Source organism: Scomber japonicus, chromosome 9 (assembly GCF_027409825.1).
Source record: "Scomber japonicus isolate fScoJap1 chromosome 9, fScoJap1.pri, whole genome shotgun sequence".
In the NCBI taxonomy this organism is placed as follows: domain Eukaryota; kingdom Metazoa; phylum Chordata; class Actinopteri; order Scombriformes; family Scombridae; genus Scomber; species Scomber japonicus.
Genome location: NC_070586.1, coordinates 1639794 through 1659793, shown reverse-complemented (window position 1 = coordinate 1659793; position 20000 = coordinate 1639794). Strand labels below are relative to the sequence as shown.

The window sequence follows — 20000 nt, the reverse complement described above, 5'->3', positions numbered from 1 at the left end:
GTCTATGTGTGTGTGTGTGTGTGTGTGTGTGTGTGTGTATGTGTGTGTGTGTGTGTGTGTGTGTTGTGAAGCATCAATATCAATGATCAGATATTATTCATTAAAACATTAAATAATAATAATAAAGAAATATTTCTCCTTTATCAAGTAAACTCGATGAGTTTGAAACAGAATATTTAGAACTAAATTCCCTCTTTGAGTTTGGATCCCTCCACTGCAGCTCAGCAAGGAAACACTGAAGAAACACAAACATACTTACTTGATATGTGGAACTCAGACTGCTGAAGCCTCATATTAGTTTACACACTGGAAGTCATTTTTACTCACAACAAGACTGTGGATTTTAAATTCCTGAAAACATTTACATTCTACACATTTGTGTTCAGCAAATCCTGAAAATTATGAACCAAACATTTGAAACAAATAAAATCTACCAAAGCTACAGTCAGTGAACTCACATCAGAGCCTTCAGTCTACAGTTTGGACTCTCCAGTCCAGCAGACAGACGCTTCACTGATGAATCAGACAGGTAGTTGTGACTCAGGTCCAGATGTGTCAAATGGGAGGGGTTGGACTTCAGAGCTGAGGCCACAACTTCACAGTCAGTCTCTGAGAGTTCACAGCCCCAAAGTCTGTAATGACACAAATATTCCAACATATGTTATCATGAAAGAGGACACTTTATATTTACTTCATGCAAATCTTTGTTTTCTGAGGCATTTTATTCCTTTAATGGACAGTTGAGAGATAAACAGGAAACAAGAGGAGAGAGAGACAGAGAATGACATGCAACAAAGGTCCAGCACCAGAATCAAAGCACAGACCAGTAAGCTACGAGAACACTCCCAGTTCAGCTGATGCTGTCTCACTGTGCTTGAATGAAACAATCATTCTCATCACTCTCTCTCAGACCTGCACACTTTAATCTTTGTTTAGCTTTAATCTTGCAGATGAAGGAGAGAACATGGAGTTACATTGAGGCTTCCATAATGTGCACAGTGTGTGTGTGATCTGATCCCATGTCTGTCTACACTAAGTTAACATGAGGACATCTTGATTAGAAAACCACTTTTACTGTCCACTATGTTTAATGTGACTGCAGGATATTTAGACTCAGTTCAGCTCAGTGAACAGTTCCAGTTGAGAAAGATCATCTCTCTTTGCTACCTGCTGCTGTCAGGTTCACATCCATAAGCAGCTACATTTACTGACTGTTCACAAACACTAATGAAACTAATAATCAAAGATGATTCAGATCTTATTCTTATTTTAAAGCCTGCTGAGTAAAATCAGGTATTACCTGTATGTCTGATTATATATCATGTAATAATAACTTTACTGCTTTCACTGGTAACTGTAAAATACTGATATATGTTGTGATAAAATGCTGCTGTAATAAAACCTCAACCACAACCTCTAAAGTCCTTCATGTGTTTCACCAGGTTTGAATGAATCCTTCAACACACAAAGGAAGAGAAAGAGAGGAAAACACTGTCAAATCCAATAATGACTAGAAATAAATAGAATAACTTAACAGCTATAAACATCAACATTATTTAAACTCAACATTTAAACAGCTCAACAACATCTGAGACTAAATATAACTGACAAGTTATTTCATATATAATCAAGTAGAGCATTTCAACTATAATAATAACTATAATTTTATATTATTTATATTTGAAGAACTAAACTACTAATCTACACTGATTTATAATGTTAATCACATCTGGACTTACAGAGCCTTTCTGCAGTTCCTTACAGCTGGGATCAGTCTCCTTCGTCCCTCCTCTGATGTGTTGTACTTCTTCAGGTCCAACTCATCCAGAACCTCCTCTGACATCTGCAGCATGTAGGCCAGAGCTGAGCAGTGGATATCAGAGAGTTTCTTCTCTGATCTGTTCTCTGACTTCAGGAACTGTTGGATCTCCTGATGTACTGAGCGGTCGTTCATCTCCATCAGACAGTGAAAGATGTTGATGCTTCTGTCAGGAGAGATATCATCACTGTTCATCTCCTTCAGGTTGTTGATGACTCTCTGGATGGTTTTTGGACTGTTGTCTGTCTGACCCAGCAGGCCTCCTAAGAGACTCTGGTTGGACTCCAGAGAGAGGCCATGAAGGAAGCGGACAAGCAGGTCCAGGTGGCCATTTTCACTTCTGAGAGATTTCTTCATGGCTCTCTTCAGGAAGTGATCCAGAGATGAGTAACTGTAGTCTCCTCCCAGGAAGTCCTCCAGTACCTTTGTCTTCCTGCTGGTGTAACAGTGGTACATGTAGACTGCAGCCAGAAACTCCTGAATGCTCAGATGAACAAAGCTGTAGACTGTTTTCTGGAAGATCACACTCTCTCTTTTGAAGATCTGTGTACAAACCCCTGATAACACAGAGGCCTCTGTGACATCAAGACCACACTGCCCCAGGTCTTCCTGGTAGAACATGATGTTTCCCTTCTCCATTTGTTCAAACGCCAGCCTCCCCAGCTTCAGAAGAAGGTTCCTGTCAGCCTCCGTCAGCTCCTGTGGACTCGTCTCATGTCCCTCATCATACTTGTTCTTCTTCCTCTTTGTCTGAACCAGCAGGAAGTGTGAGTACATGTCAGTCAGGGTCTTGGGCAGCTCTCCTCTCTGGTCTGGAGTCAACATGTGGTCCAGAACTGTAGCAGTGATCCAGCAGAAGACTGGGATGTGACACATGATGTGGAGGCTCCTGGATGTCTTGATGTGTGAGATGATTTTGCTGGATTGCTCTTCATCATTGAATCTCCTCCTGAAGTACTCCTCCTTCTGGGGGTCAGTAAAGCCTCGTACTTCTGTTACCCTGTCCACATATGAAGGAGGGATCTGATTGGCTGCTGCAGGTCGGGAAGTTATCCAGACGAGAGCCGAGGGAAGCAGCTTCCCCTTGATGAGGTTTGTCAACAGCACGCTGACTGATGACTTCTGTGTGACATCAGACACGACCTCACTGTTGTTGAAATCCAGTGAAAGTCTGCTTTCATCCAGGCCGTCAAAGATGAACAAAACTTTACAGCCAGCGAGCTTCTCTGCTGTGAGCTTCTGTAATGTTGGATAGAAAACATGGATCAGCATGAGCAGACTGTACTGCTCATCTTTGATCAAGTTCAGCGACCTGAACGAGAACAGAATCAGCAGACTGATATCTTGGTTTGTGGAGCGCTGTGCCCAGTCCAGAGTGAACTTCAGCACTGAGAAGGTTTTTCCAACGCCAGCGACGCCGTTCATCAGAACCACTCTGACTCTGTGTAAGACTTCACAGATGTCCTGACACTTGATTGGAGTGTCATGGAGGGTCTTCATCTTGGAAGCTGTTTCAAGCTGCCTCACCTCATGTTGGGTATTAACCTCTTCAGTTTCCTGTTGGTCAGGTAAGACTTTAAAGATGTCCTGACACTTGATTGGAGCGTCATAGAGGGTCTTCATCTTGGAAGCTGTTTCAAGCTGCCTCACCTCATGTTGGGTATTAACCTCTTCACTCTGTCCCTGTGTGATGTGGACCTCAGTGAAGATGCTGATGAGGAAGGTTTTAGTTCCTGCTTCATCAGTTCCTTGAGTCACACATTCACATGTGCTGCTCAGACTGATCTGATGTTCATCTAAAACCTCCTGCAGACCACTTTCTGCTGAAAGAGAAGAAAAAAGGTAGAATGAAACAGAAATCAGTGTGACTGTTAATGTTCAGTAGGATAGTGGAGGTAGATTCCTGTTTTCAGAGATGATGACATCAGCAGACAGATCTTCAGTCTTACTTTGTACAGTGCTGGTCTGACTGTCTGTCTGTAGTCCAGGTCTGGTTCTGGATCTTTTTCCACACTGGGGACAGGAGGAGTCTCCTGATGAAGCAGACTGGTCCCAGTATGAGGTGATGCACTGTCTGCAGAACCAGTGTCCACAGCTGGTAGAGACTGGATCCTTCAGGACGTCCTGACACAAAGAACAGCAGGACAGCTGCTCCTCCACAGAAACAGCCCTCCTCTTCCTCTCTCTGTGGACATGAACACATTCTTTATGTCACATGACATTAGTGGAGGCCAACCGACAGCTCACAAGCTGCATGCAGCTCTTTCCCCACATAAACAGTCCAGACTGTCAGTATTTACACACTTACACAGTTTCTGTTCTTCAGACTCTGAGATTCAACACATTCAACTTGAAATAAAATAAAATAAACTACAATCACAAGAGTTAAACAGTAATTAGACAACAATGTGCCAGCAAAGGCAGAGAAGAAGAAGAAGACTGCAAGCTAGTAAACATGTAAACAATGCAGGATTTAAAATAGATGTTTGATGAGGAGGGAAGTGGATTCAACACATTAGTTAGACCACAAGGAGACACACAATGTGTTTTGGTAAGTAAGTCAATGTGAACATGACTTTAGTCTGTTAACAAGAAAACTCCACAGGCTCCTTTAAGCTACTCTGATCCATTAAAAGTCAGGAACAATAAGCAGGAGGAAACTGAGCCAAACAGAAAAGTCCACTAGTGAAAAATAACAGACTGCTGCTCTTTTGTGTTGTGCTGCTGAACAGAGAGCTCTGCTAAATATCTTCATAATGCATCTTTTCATGAGTGTTTCTCTCTCTCTGTTTCTGCTATAGTCTCTCTCCCTCTGTGTGAGTGTGACGTTAAACATCAGACTCAGTTTCCTCTGCTGCAGTGGTCAGTCTGCAGTGATAAATCAGCTGCAGCAGGCTGTTTCTATACATTTACATGACCTCCTCCCATATTTAGTGTCTTTGAACAGGAACACATTAAGACACAGTCTGTATTACATGAGACCAAACATTGTACCTGCTGCTGCAGTCCTTTAGTAAATAAGGACAGACACAGTTTGACTTGTTAGTAAATCCTTAGTAAATATCACCCTGGGTTACCTGCTGCTACTTAACAATTATTGACTGGAAAATCAAACAGCAATAGCAGCCCTGTCTCTGTCTCTGGTTAACATGAACATGAAGATCTGTTGGAGATTACAGCTGAATGGAAGCTACTTCATTATTTCTTTCCTTCATATCTACACTACAACCTTCATGAAAGTGTCTCACTGAATCATCTTCAGGTCAGTTTACAGTAGAAACAGTCTCTTACTTTGTGTCTGAGGGTCCAGGTTCATTACTGAAGTATGGAGGTTCATATTTAGAGTGGTCACTCTTCATAGACAGACAGCTGGATATTACAGACTCTGCTCCGTCCTCCTCTTCCTCCTCTTTCTTCATCTTCTGGAGTCTGAGAGGTAAACCAGTAACACTGGAGACACACACACATACACAGTATAATAAACCTCGTAAGTCCATTTGGGCTGGGCACCCCAAGGTGCAAGACACGTAAATAAAAATAAAAATCAAATCAAATCAATAATAAACCTTCAATGTTGAGTTTCAATGTTCCTCTCTCTCCTCTCTACTCCTACTGGTCAGTTGATGTTCTCCCACTCTGAGTCTGGTTCTGAGGTTTCTTCCTGTTAAAATTGAGTTTTTTTCAAGTACTGCTCATGTTGGAATGTTGGGTCTCTTTAAAATTAAACTTGAAGAGTTCGGTTTGGCTTATTTGAGGATTTTCAGTCTGGATTTAGAGCTCATCATAGCACAGAGAGTAAATGTTACTAATGACCTTTTAACTTCATCAGACAATGGACTTCTCTCTGTCCTCGTCCTGTTAGATCTTAGTGCTGCCTTTGACACTATTGATAATCAAATCCTGTTGCAGAGACTTGAACATTTAATTGGTATTAAAGGAACAGCATTAAAATGGTTTAAATCATATTTATCTGATAGATTTCAGTTTGTAAATGTTAATGATAAATCCTCCATACAAACAAAAGTTAGACACAGTGTTCCTCAAGGTTCAGTGCTTGGACCAATATTGTTCTCCTTATATATGCTTCCTTTAGTTAATACTATTCTCCTTATATATGCTTCCTTTAGTTAATACTATTCTCCTAATATATGCTTCCTTTAGTTAATACTATTCTCCTTATATATGCTTCCTTTAGTTAATACTATTCTCCTTATATATATGCTTCCTTTAGTTATTACTATTCTCCTTATATACAGTATGCTTCCTTTAGTTAATACTATTCTCCTTATATACAGTATGCTTCCTTTAGTTAATACTATTCTCCTTATATATGCTTCCTTTAGTTAATACTATTCTCCTTATATATGCTTCCTTTAGGAAACATTATTTGGAAACGCTCAATAAATGTTCATTGTTATGCAGACGATACTCAATTATATCTCTCAATAAAGCCAAATGAAACTAACCAATTAACTAAACTACAAACATGTATAAAGGACATAAAGGCCTGGATGACCTGCAACTTCCTGTTATTAAACTCAGTTAATAGTTATTGTGCTTGGCCCTAAACACCTTATAAACATATTATCTAATTACATAATTAGTCTGGATGGCATTACTCTGGCCTCCAGCTCCACTGTAAGGAACCTAGGAGTTATATCTTTAATTCCCACATAAAAGACATTTCAAGGACTGCCTTCTTTCACCTGCGTAATATTGTCAAAATCAGACACTTCCTGTCTCAAAATGATGCTGAAAAACTAGTCCATGCATTTGTTACTTCTAGTCTGGACTACTGTAATTCATTATTATCAGGCTGTCCTAACAAGTCTCTAAAGACTCTCCAGCTGGTCCAGAATGCAGCTGCACGCGTTCTGACAAAAACTAGAAAGAGAGATCATATTACTCCCATCTTGGCTTCACTGCATCGGCTTCCCGTAAAATTCAGAACAGAATTTAAAATCCTTCTCCTCACCTTCAAAGCTCTTAATGGTCAGGCTCCATCATGTCATAGAACCTTATGAACCTACTAGAACACTGTGCTCCAGCTCATAGAACCTTATGAACCTACTAGAACACTGCGCTCCCAGCTCATAGAACCTCATGAACCTACTAGAAAACTGTGCTCCCAGCTCATAGAACCCCATGAACCTACTAGAACACTGCGCTCCCAGCTCATAGAACCTTATGAACCTACTAGAACACTGTGCTCCAGCTCATAGGACATTATGAACCTACTAGAACACTGCACTCCCAGCTCATAGAACCCCATGAACCTACTAGAACACTGCGCTCCCAGCTCATAGAACCTTATGAACCTACTAGAACAGTGCGCTCCTAGCTCATAGAACCTTATGAACCTACTAGAACACTGCCCTCCCAGCTCATAGAACCTTATGAACCTACTAGAACACTGCGCTCCCATCTCATAGAACCTTATGTACCTACTAGAACACTGCGCTCCCAGCTCATAGAACCTTATGAACCTACTAGAACACTGCGCTCCCATCTCATAGAACCTTATGTACCTACTAGAACACTGCCCTCCCAGCATGCAGGCCTACTTGTGGTTCCTAGTATCTCTAAAAGTAGAACAGGAGGCAGAGCCTTCAGTTCTCAGGTTCCTCTCCTGTGGAACCATCTTCCAGATTGGTTCCGGGGGGCAGAACCCTCTCTACGTTTAAGAGTAGGCTTCAAACGTTCCTTTGTGATAAAGCTTATAGTTCGGGCCGGTTCCAGCTCCTAGTTTATGCTGCTATAGGCTTAGACTGCCGGGGGACTCCCATGATGCACTGGGCTCCTCTCTCTCTCTATCCATCCATCTATATCCATTAACATTCATGTTCTATTAATGCATTCAATAATCTAAACTTCTTCCCCGGAGTTGTCTGTGCTTTCTGGTCTCACAGGTTATCTGGGCCTGGAGACGTCTGGATGACAGATTCCAGTCCCGGACCTTCAATGTGCTTCTCTCTCCTCTCCCTCCTCTCCTTCCTCTCTCTCCTCTCTACTCCAACCGGTCCAGGCAGATGTTCTCCCACTCTGAGTCTGGTTCTGAGGGTTCTTCCTGTAAAAGGGAGTTTTTTCTCTCCACTGTCACCAAGTGTTGCTCATGTGGGAATGTTGGGTCTCTTTAAATGAAACCTGAAGAGTTCAGTTTAGACCTGCTCTATGTGGAAAGAGCCTTCACATTAGAGGTAAGATCTTAAGCCCGAGCCCGAGTCCGAGCCCGACCCGGCCCGACTCTCGGGCCGGGTCGGGCCCAAAATATCAATGATTACGTTCGGGTCGGGTCGGGTCGGGCTTCTCTCTCGCCAACTTTTTTTTAAAAGAAATATATATTTATGTATTATGTATATTAAAACGATGTATGGATATTAAACTAAGGAATACTTATAAAATATAATAAAATAAATAATTTGGATAAAACAGAGAAGGCGCTGTACAGTAATTGCCAGATGTTCAAGAGGACAAGACCCGAGACTGAACTCCCGCACAATACGCACTTTACACCGAGATGACTGCCCTGGACCACCTACCTCAGCAGGTCTGACTTCTCAAACAGCAGCTGGTCCAGAAACATGTATGAATGGATTCATCCGTGCGCGCAGTCTCCAGCGGAGACTTTAAAGTCTGTTTGTTTCCACCTTTAGTAACGAAGACTATAGTGAACCTGCTGCGCTCTGGAGGCTTTACCCCAGAGACCTGCTCCTGCTGCTGTTCCTCTCCTTGTCAGAGAATATGCATCTTACAGTCTTGTTAAACTGGGAGAATTCGTTACAAGACTTTAAAGGCTTTAATTTGTTATCATTATGCACAGGCATCGTCACAAATGGGATCACACAAATCGCAACCAGTCCCTTTTCCCGGAGCAGTGCTCTGTCCGGCTCTGACTGACGCAAAATATAACATTTCGGGTTTTTTCGGGCTCGGGCCTGCAAATCAAGTTAATTGATCGGGCTCGGGCCGGGTCGGGCTTTAATACCCTCGGGCCTGGGTCGGGTCGGGCTGGATTTTTTAGGCCCGATCTTACCTCTACTTCACATGACTCTGTTGTGATTTGGTGCTTTATAAATAAAGATTGATTGATTGACTGAGAGCAGGAATCAAACATCTTTCACTAAATGAAAAGATATAAATAAAGAAATAATACAGTCAATGCTCAAACTACAAAAGGATCAGTGACTGAATTATAAAACACTCAGTTTTATAAAATAAATATTGTTGTAATGTAGATTATCAAATGATATTAAACTGAATCATCTTCAGGTCAGTTTACAGTAGAAACAGTCTCTTACTTTGTGTCTGAGGGTCCAGGTTCATTACTGAAGTTTGGAAGATAACCTTTAGACCGGTCACTCTTCATAGACAGACAGCTGGATATTACAGACTCTGCTCCGTCCTCCTCTTCCTCCTCTTTCTTCATCTTCTGGAGTCTGAGAGGTAAACCAGTAACACTAGAGACACACACACATACACAGTATAATAAACCCAGTCCTGCCTCTCAACTTAGTAGCTTCTTATTAGTTGACATGACTTTAACTACAACCATGTGTGTTTTCTAGTCATCACAAAGAGAAACTTTGACTCTGGTTTAAATCCAACAAACAGACTTCAGATAAACATGTGTGTGCTTCTTAACTGTGACTTCTCTCTATTTAGAGCTCAGCAGTGAGTCACGTGACATCGCTGTGAGGACGACGTCATCGATTACGTCGACGCAAAAACTTTGCGTCGATGCGTCGTTTGAAAACAAAAGATGGCGGTAGCGAGTAGCGGTAGAGGCAGCAGCAACACCAGTGAGTCAGTTGACTCTGATAAATGTAAAAAACCAACTCGTAATTCTGTACCTGCCACATCAACGCCATCTGAAAGGCTTTTTTCAGCTGCTGGAAACATTGTCACCAAAAAAAGGGTAAGCCTGACTGCTGAGCATGTTGAAATGCTAACATTCCTCCACTCCAATGCATGACTACATCATGTCTTGGATTAAACACACACACATAGACACACACACAGACACACACTACACACCGTATTCTAGAGTGAAAAGGCAGAGTGTATGTTCCTGTGAATGAAGAGCAGTTTATCCTCTTAATGCACACTGTTCCGTCTACGGGACGGGACTGATGTTAGGAGGTAGCGACACGTTCTTCTGAATGTTTTAAACACCAACCCTTAAACATATATATTCATGCCGTACATTGTTAGAAAGCTTAGATTCTCCTGATTCATTCAAGACCACTCACGACTTATATGGTTGCTCACAGCCGTAAAAGTATTAGCGGTTAGCTCGGCTAGCCGCTCAGCTAAAGTAAGCTAACAGCTATAATGCTACATACCTTCAAAGTCTTCCCTTTATCCACAACGATCATCTTATGACTCAGGACTTTCTGTACAGCTCGCCAAGTATCCATTCTGCTGAAATATGAAATCCGTTTCCATAAAACCGGAATACTTTCCTCAATATGTCAACATGTATTTAGTCCAACACGTAACGTAATAACACAAATAACAATACATATACGGTCCGTTTATGTCATTTCCTGACCTGCACGTGCATCTCAGAGAACACGTGACTAGATGTTTACGACCGTGAGCCTCTCCTGCTTCTGACGTCACCACACACCAGCCAATCGGTGCTTAGGATCATACATACACGTACATGCATCCAAAGCCAATGAGGACATGTGACCGACGACAACGACAACGTGGCTTTGATTGACAGCTGTTCAAGCCAATGGAAATATTCGGTGAAATGACGTTGATAACCTTTTAGCCAATAGTCTGAGGTTTCCAACGGTGTATGACGTATGACGCTAAGCTATCAGTTTGGCGGGGTTCTTACAGTCTGTGGTTCAGGCCAAACTATGTGGGGTCAGTGCTGCTCACTACTTGGTCGTTTAGGCTAAAAACATAAAAAATAGGGGCGTGTATTAAGAGGTTATATTTAGTTGGTTTAAAAAGAACACTGCTGCTGTTTATATTTCATTTATTTTATATTGATAACATTTTCTTGATTCTTGCACAACAGTTTTATTTATTGAAAGTATTTTATTTCATTTTATTTTTTGTTAAATGCCACCTCTGGGGTCAGATTGCACTATTGTTTTCATTACTTGAATTTTATTTTGGAATTTGGTAATTTTTTGGTAAAAACAATAAAAATATGTTGGAATGAAGAAATTTGTGTTTTTTCAGTGAGATACATAAATTAGCATGTGTATGTAAATGTAAATTGCTATATAAGTCAAATAATGGGAAATAATCGTTAATCGAGTTCGAATCGAATTGAAAAAATAATCACTAGATTAATCAATTACAAAAATAATGGTTTTGCCCAGCCCTAGCTGTGACTCTCTATTCTCAGGTTTTATCTCTTATTCTATTGGACCTCCATTTTATTTCCAATGTAACACGTTTTAATTGTATTTAACATCTTTTTATTTTGCTGTGTGTTGCTTCTATATCCTGATTTAATGCATCAATGTTTTATGTGAAGCTCGCTGAAGTGACTTGTTGAAATATTCTGTTTTCCTCCTTGGATCACATCAGTCCAGTTCTTAGATCTTTACACTGACTTCCTGTCTGTCAAAGAATAGACTTTAAAATACTGCTGTTGCTTTATAAAGCACTGAATGGTTTATGGCTCTGATGACTGAATGGACTTTCACCTTTACTGCCTACCTGTCTGCTCACAGGTATGGATTGATCAGATCCACCTCAAATTACTCACAAAAGCCTCAAGTCTTTGGAGAACTTTACGCCCCCATGAAAATGTCAGATTTAAAGCCTCTTCCTCCAGATTGACATAATATAATAATATTCATAGGACACATATATCATGTCTAGATGCACAAACATGTCTCTTGGAGCCGTACTCTAACTCCAACAGGCCTTTTTGTTTAATGAACACTTCCTACATTTTAAACTGGATCGTCTCCAAACTCAGTGTCAACTTTAGACCTTTGACATGAAAACTTATCAACAGCCAAAGTCTGCATCAAACGCACCGCCAACCTTTGATGATTCAGCATGTAACTGGACATCGATGTAACTTTAACAGACATGTTCCAATCTATGGAAGCGAAAACAATTGGCTGTAATTCTTCATTAAACTTACTTATTTCAAACCTTTGGAATACATAATTAGATGTGATGATGTGGTGCTGTAGTTCATGTTTTTAATACTACAGAGAAAGAATGAGAAGTGTTCATGACTTCATGACAAAGACTTCAACATTTTCTTACGAGTGATGGAAAGAAGATTTTACGTTCTTACCTCTGACCAGCAGATTTATGTCCATCGTTGAACTTCTTTGGTTCAAATATCGACCGCAGATTCTTGACAGACACCCGACTGAGTTCATCAGAGTCTGGTCTGTGCTGCTGGTTTGTTCTTCAATACAAAACACACACAGATGTTTGAGCGTGAATAATGATGGTGGAGTGATGTGAGTGGAGAACAGTGATGGACAGTTAGAGATCCTCATCTCACCTCTGAGCTTTGGTCTGGCTGTCATGTTCCCCACACAGAGAGCTTTTAGAGGGAGGGATTCCCTCCTCTCTGTCCTCACACTGATCCATAGCAGAGAAACACCTTCACACAAACACAACAACATGCTCATTCATTACAACCAGCTGCACATCACACAGGTCTGCACTGCTGTCTAACATCCTGTCATTATTCATTCCACCACCAGATGGAGCCATAGTAAGTCTTTACTCTAACCCTTTGTCCACTACAGAGCTCATATGCAGCAAGTTATAGTTCACTTGTGTTTAAAAACTGATGACATGCATATATGTTGATCCAGCTGTGTGTCAGAAAGAAGAAATTACTCACCAGGTGAATTCAGATCCACATGTGGTCACAGAGTGGTTCTACCTTCACCTGTAGAGGAAACACAGAGAGAAGCTGCAGCTGATTCTCCTTCATCAGTCCTTCATCATCAATCTGAGGACGCTGTCACACTCTCATAACTTCACAGCCAAAGTCCAAAAGCATCAAGATGATATTAAAGCAGTGAAGCTTGCAGCAGAGTTCAGCTCCAAACACACAGGAGGACTACTCTGGATGGCATTACTCTGGCCTCCAGCACCACTGTAAGAAACCTAGGAGTTATATTTGATCAGGATTTATCTTTTAATTCCCACATATAACAAATTTCAAGGACTACCTTCTTTCATCTGCGTAATATTGCAAGAATTAGACACTTCCTGTCTCAAAATGATGCTGAAAAACTAGTCCATGCATTTGTTACTGACGCACAAACCAGGAAAACAACAACAGGAAACAACGTTTAACACCTCAAACTCTGTCATTTCACATTTAATCAACTAAACAATGAATGTGATCAATAATCATCAGATTGATCAATAATGACAGTAATCATTATTTACAGTCCTGATATTAACACTCACCTACCTCACACTGTTTTCCTGCTTCTGTTCTGATGTGAAATGGCGTCTGACTGAACACATGTAACTTCAACTTCCTGTCTGCTTGTTCCTCTTTTTCATTTACTGGAAGTCACGTGTGTGTGTGTGTGTGTGTGTGTGTGTGAACATAACATACGCCACGTAATGTATATAATAATACAGTCAGACATCAGATGTCTTTTACAAATTACATCCACTCTAATCCAGTCAAAAAGCAGTGTGTAGTTGGCTCACAGTTCAGATGTCTATGAGTTGTTAACAGCTCCACCAAATATAAACTGTATATAAAGTAGTATAAACTAGCTAACTGTATATAAAGTAGTATAAACTAGCTAACTGTATATAAAGTAGTATAAACTAGCTAACTGTATATAAAGTAGTATAAACTAGCTAACTGTATATAAAGTAGTATAAACTAGCTAACTGTATATAAAGTAGTATAAACTAGCTAACTGTATATAAAGTAGTATAAACTAGCTAACTGTATATAATGTAGTATAAACTAGCTAACTGTATATAAAGTAGTATAAACTAGCTAACTGTATATAAAGTAGTATAAACTAGCTAACTGTATATAAAGTAGTATAAACTAGCTAACTGTATATAAAGTAGTATAAACTAGCTAACTGTATATAAAGTAGTATAAACTAGCTAACTGTATATAAAGTAGTATAAACTAGCTAATTGTATATAAAGTAGTGTAAACTAGCTAACTGTATATAAAGTAGTATAAACTAGCTAACTGTATATAAAGTAGTGTAAACTAGCTAACTGTATATAAAGTAGTATAAACTAGCTAACTGTGTATAAAGTAGTATAAACTAGCTAACTGTATATAAAGTAGTGTAAACTAGCTAACTGTATATAAAGTAGTATAAACTAGCTAACTGTATATAAAGTAGTATAAACTAGCTAACTGTATATAAAGTAGTGTAAACTAGCTAACCGTATATAAAGTAGTGTAAACTAGCTAACTGTATATAAAGTAGTGTAAACTAGCTAACTGTATATAAAGTAGTATAAACTAAACACCAGAAACCTCCACCATGTTTCTCCATCACTGCAGTCAGACTCAGAGACACCTGCAAGGTCTGGCATGAAGCAAATGCAAATGACAACCTGGCAAAGAGTGAATGAACAACAGGAGTATATATACTGGCTAGATTACAGACGAGCTGCAGCTGAGAGTCCAGGTGAACAGAGTTAACTGATGAGGTGGGTGTGGCTGACTGGCAGGGGTGGAGCAGGGTTGGGGTGAGTCGAAATTTACCAGAGTTGCAGGAAAAGAGCAGAACTGTGACAATCTGAGCTTTCATGAATGCACCATCAGTGACTCCCAGCTCTGAATGAACAGAGAGGTAAAGTGTCAATAAGTGTTTAATTTATTTATTTGATGAAGAAATGTAAATGCTTTTCCACTGCACAGACCCGTACAGTCTGACTCCATCACTGCAGGGTTTATTATGTCACATTGAGTCGACACAGTTTAGATTTTCGGCTGCATAAACCCACCTTGGTAGCTTCCCCACATGTCTAGATTACTGGTTTATTATGTGTTTGTTTTTGTACCTTTTTGACTCCCCTTCCCTGTTTAAATAGTGTTTATAATGTGTTTTATGATCCTGATGAATTAATAAAGTTCTTCTATACTACACAATCCAGTCTGTTCATTAGCTCCACTGATTATAAATGAAATATTCGACTCATAAAAAGCTCTGATGTTAATTTAAGTTTATTATGTGAAATATTCAGACAGGTTCTTCTTCATTTATAATAATTCTTTATTTAAAAACCACAACAAGCAGCTGAGTCAAGATCGATCGTCTAAAGATGGAGAACAAACCAGACTTCCTGCGATCTGAAGAGAAAAGAAACTTTTAACTGATGCTGCGGCAATCAATCGACTGATCAATTAATCAATCAATCAATCAATCGACGGAAAATTAATCTCCAAATATGTTGATAATATAATACAATAAAATTCTACATTCTGACATTTTATGGATTAAACAATGAATTGATTCTTGGAGAAAATAATCAACAGATGAACTGATAATGTAAATATGATCAGTGATTATTGATGAATCATTGATAACGAATCTGTAGTTTTTCTCGCTCTAAGACATTTTCACCATCACGTTGTTGTACGGTGAATCTCGCCGTCGCTCCTCCTGCTGAGGCTCCTCCCCCCTGTCCTCTTCTTCTTCTCCTTCTCCTTCTCTTCTTTCTTCTTCCTCCTCTTCTCCTTCTTCTTCTTCTTCATTGGTGCTCTGTGGAGAAAGAAACGCCCTCTGGGGTCGCTTGGGGACAGCGTAGTCGTCCACTCGGGGGTTGTACGGATACTCGTGACCTTTAGGATCAGCTGTCGTCCCCATAATCATCCAGGCGTCTCTTCTCATCTCCTCTGGGTCGTCGTACACGGAGGGAGGAGTGGAGGAAGCCTGAGCGGCGGCGGCGCAGCCTTCGGGCTCGTCGTAGATGTGCTCCGGCTTCCCGTAAACCGGCCCGGCGGCGGGGGCGGCGATCGGGAAGATGTTTCTGATCTTCATCTCGTCGATGCTGTCGTACAGCGGGTCCGCGCCCTGCTCGCCGCTGTGAGCCTGATGGCAGTTCATGATGTTGGCCATGACGTTCTTGGCGATGGTGTCGAACGGGAGCGAGTACTCCGGCTCTGGGGGGATCACAGGGGGGGTGCAGGGCGCCGCCATGTCGCCGCCTCTCTTCCCTCGCTTGGTACTCCGCTGTGTGGTCGCCAGGTTGATCTTAGAGTACGCCTCGTCTGGGCTGGAGCTCAGGTTGGGGCTGAGGCGGGGGTGGGGGGCGCTGCCGGAGCCGGGGCCCGGGCCCGCCGAGGCACCCGGCTCAGGCAGCGGGCAGCTGGAGATCATCTTCACCTGGTTCTTACGGGGGACGGGCAGACCGCGAGTCTCCAGAGTCAAACTCTTCACTCCGGTCAGAGTCTTGTCGATCGGCGGCTCGAGACGAGACTGAAAGCAGAGTTCACAATCATTCATCATTCAATCATTCATGTCAGTCAGTTCCTGTTCAAGACTAAAAGCTGCTTCAGTCACCATCAAACCCGACTTTCAATCATCATCTACTTCACTTTAATGATCAATTGATTTTATGATCAACATTAAAGTTCAAAGTTCAGTCAACTTTATTGTCCATCCTGCTACATGAACAGGAGGACTGAAATTATGTTTCTCTCAATACAATAATAATAAAGTAGCTGGTGGTGTTTAGTGTGAATGTGTGTGTGTATATATTGGTGGGGGGGGGGGGGGGGGTAGACTAGTTCCTGTGTTGGCAGAGGGATGAGAATTTGTTGGGGTCAAATTTTCATATATATTCAAACGACATATGAGGTTCTCAATCATCTGTGTTTAAAATGATTTAGTTTTTATAATTGAATTTAAAAAAATACATTTGATTGAATTGTGATCATTTAAGCTGCAGTATGTGTGTCTCACCAGCGGGGGGCGCTGCTGCTGCTGCTGCTGTGAGGCGGCGCTCTCTTTGTCTTTGTGATGACTCGCCTGAAAATGAGGGGGGTCGCTCACCATGCTGTAGACACAGTCGCCCTGCAGAGAGATCACAGAGAGGTCACAAAGAGGTCACAGAAAGGTCACAGAGATCACAGACAGGTCACAGAGATCACAGAGAGGTCACTGAGAGGTCACTGAGAGGTCACAGAGATGTCACAGACAGGTCACAGAGATCACAGAGAGGTCACAGAGAGGTCACAGAGAGGTCACTGACAGGTCACAGAGATCACAGAGAGGTCACAGAGAGGTCTATGTTCCCTCATCACTATGTTCCCTCAAACTCTATGTTCCCTCATCACTATGTTCCCTCAAACTCTATGTTCCCTCAACATTTTGTTCCCTCAGCCCTATGTTCCCTCAGCCCTATGTTCCCTCAGCCCTATGTTCCCTCATCACTATGTTCCCGCTAACTCTGTGTTCCCTCAACCCTATGTTGTCTCAGCCCTATGTTCCCTCAACTCTATGTTTCCTCAGCCATATGTTCCCTCAGCCCTATGTTCCCTCAGCCCTATGTTCCCTCAGCCTTTTGTTCCCTAAACGCTATGTTCCCTCAGCCCTATGTTCCCTCAGCCCTATGTTCCCTCATCCCTATGTTCCCTCACCCCTATGTTCCCTCAGCCCTATGTTCCCTCAACTCTATGTTCCCTCAGCCCTATGTTCCCTCTGCTCTATGTTCCCTCAGCCCTATGTTCCCTCATCACTATGTTCCCTCAGCTCTATGTTCCCTCAGCCCTATGTTCCCTCATCACTATGTTCCCGCTAACTCTGTGTTCCCTCAACTCTATGTTTCCTCAGCCATATGTTCCCTCAGTACTATGTTCCCTCAACCCTATGTTGTCTCAGCTCAATGTTCCCTCAGTCCTATGTTCCCTCTGCTCTATGTTCCCTCATCCCTATGTCCCCTCAGCTTTATGTTCACTCAACGCTATGTTCCCTCAGCCTTTTGTTCCCTCAACGCTATGTTCCCTCAGCCCTATGTTCCCTCAGCCCTATGTTCCCTCATCCCTATGTTCCCTCATCACTATGTTCCCTCAGCTCTATGTTCCCTCATCACTATGTTCCCTCAAACTCTATGTTCCCTCAACATTTTGTTCCCTCATCACTATGTTCCCTCAGTCCTATGTTCCCTCAGTCCTATGTTCCCTCTGCTCTATGTTCCCTCAGCCCTATGTTCCCTCAACTCTATGTTCCCTCAGCCCTATGTTCCCTCAACCCTATGTTCCCTCAGCCTTATGTTCCCTCATCCCTATATTCCCTCATCCCTATGTTCCCTTAGCCCTATGTTCCCTCGGCTCTATATTCCCTCAGCCCTATGTTCCCTCATCCCTATGTTCGCTCAACTCTATGTTCCCTCATCCCTATGTTCCCTCAGCTTTATGTTCCCTCAACTCTATATTCCCTCTGCTCTATGTTCCCTCAACTCTATGTTCCCTCAGCCCTATGTTCCCTCATCTCTATGTTCTCTCAGCCCTATGTTCCCTCATCACTATGTTCCCTCAGCTCTATGTTCCCTCAGCCCTATGTTCCCTCATCACTATGTTCCCGCTAACTCTGTGTTCCCTCAACTCTATGTTTCCTCAGCCCTATGTTCCCTCAGTACTATGTTCCCTCAACCCTATGTTGTCTCAGCTCAATGTTCCCTCAGTCCTATGTTCCCTCTGCTCTATGTTCCCTCATCCCTATGTCCCCTCAGCTTTATGTTCCCTCAACGCTATGTTCCCTCAGCCTTTTGTTCCCTCAGCCTTTTGTTCCCTCAGCCCTATGTTCCCTCAGCCCTATGTTCCCTCATCCCTATGTTCCCTCATCACTATGTTCCCTCAGCTCTATGTTCCCTCATCCCTATGTTCCCTCATCACTATGTTCCCTCAAACTCTATGTTCCCTCAACATTTTGTTCCCTCATCACTATGTTCCCTCAGTCCTATGTTCCCTCAGTCCTATGTTCCCTCTGCTCTATGTTCCCTCAGCCCTATGTTCCCTCAACTCTATGTTCCCTCAGCCCTATGTTCCCTCAACCCTATGTTCCCTCAGCCTTAAGTTCCCTCATCTCTATGTTCCCTCATCCCTATGTTCCCTCATCCCTATGTTCCCTCATCCCTATGTTCCCTCATCCCTATGTTCCCTCAGCTTTATATTCCCTCAGCTCTATATTCCCTCAGCTCTATGTTCCCTCAACTCTATGTTCCCTCAACTCTATATTCCCTCAGCTCTATGTTCCCTCAGCCTTAAGTTCCCTCAGCCCTATGTTCCCTCATCTCTATGTTCCTTCAACTCTATATTCCCTCAACTCTATATTCCCTCATCCCTTGGTTCCCTCAGCTTTATGTTCCCTCATCTCTATGTTCCCTCAGCCCTATGTTCCCTCAACTCTATGTTCCCTCAGTGCTATGTTCCCTCAGCTCTATATTCCCTCAACTCTATATTCCCTCATCTCTATGTTCCCTCAGCTCTATGTTCCCTCAACTTGATATTCCCTCTACTCTATATTCCCTCAGCTCTATGTTCCCTCATCTCTATGTTCCCTCAGCTCTATGTTCCCTCATCTCTATGTTCCCTCATCACTATGTTCCAGCTAACTCTATGTTCCCTCAACATTTTGTTCCCTCAGCCCTATGATCCCTCAGCCCTTTGTTCCCTCAGCCCTATGTTCCCTCAGCCCTTTGTTCCCTCAGCTTTATGTTCCCTTAGCCCTATGTTCCCTCAACTCCATATTCCCTCAGTCCTATGTTCCCTCAGCCCTATGTTCCCTCAACTCTATATTCCCTCAGCCCTATGTTCCCTCAACTCTATGTTCCCTCAGCCCTATGTTCCCTCATCACTATGTTCCCTCAAACTCTATGTTCCTGCATCATTTTGTTCCCTCAGCCCTATGTTTCCTCTGCTCTATGTTCCCTCTGCTCAATGTTCCCTCAGCCCTATGTTCCCTCAGCCCTATGTTCCCTCAGCTCTATGTTCCCTCTGCTCTATGTTCTCTCATCCCTATGTTCCCTCAGCCCTATATTCCCTCAGCTCTATGTTCCCTCTGCTCTATGTTCTCTCATCCCTATGTTCCCTCAGCCCTATGTTCCCTCAGCTCTATGTTCCCTCAGCCCTATGTTCCCTCAGCTCTATGTTCCCTCATCTCTATATTCCCTCAACTCTATATTCCCTCAGCCCTATGTTCCCTCATCCACATGTTCCCTCAGCCCTATG

At 42.2% G+C, this 20000-nt stretch overlaps 2 protein-coding genes across 2 annotated transcripts in view; both read right to left on the bottom strand.

Moving 5' to 3' along the window:
* LOC128364245 (NACHT, LRR and PYD domains-containing protein 3-like) overlaps positions 1 to 5238 on the bottom strand; it is a 14557-nt gene extending 9319 nt beyond the window's left edge. The window contains exons 1-5 of the mRNA XM_053324785.1: positions 5111 to 5238; positions 3769 to 4004; positions 3376 to 3642; positions 1740 to 3264; positions 459 to 632 (exon numbers count right to left, since the gene is read on the bottom strand). Coding sequence (XP_053180760.1) covers positions 459 to 632; positions 1740 to 3264; positions 3376 to 3642; positions 3769 to 4004; positions 5111 to 5238 — 2330 coding nt within the window. The remainder of the gene's footprint in view (positions 1 to 458; positions 633 to 1739; positions 3265 to 3375; positions 3643 to 3768; positions 4005 to 5110) is intronic.
* A 9782-nt stretch (positions 5239 to 15020) lies between these two features.
* LOC128364349 (docking protein 2-like) overlaps positions 15021 to 20000 on the bottom strand; it is a 30028-nt gene continuing 25048 nt past the window's right edge. The window contains exons 7-8 of the mRNA XM_053324887.1: positions 16735 to 16845; positions 15021 to 16248 (exon numbers count right to left, since the gene is read on the bottom strand). Of these exons, the coding sequence (XP_053180862.1) occupies positions 15379 to 16248; positions 16735 to 16845 (981 nt within the window). The 3' untranslated portion in view covers positions 15021 to 15378. The remainder of the gene's footprint in view (positions 16249 to 16734; positions 16846 to 20000) is intronic.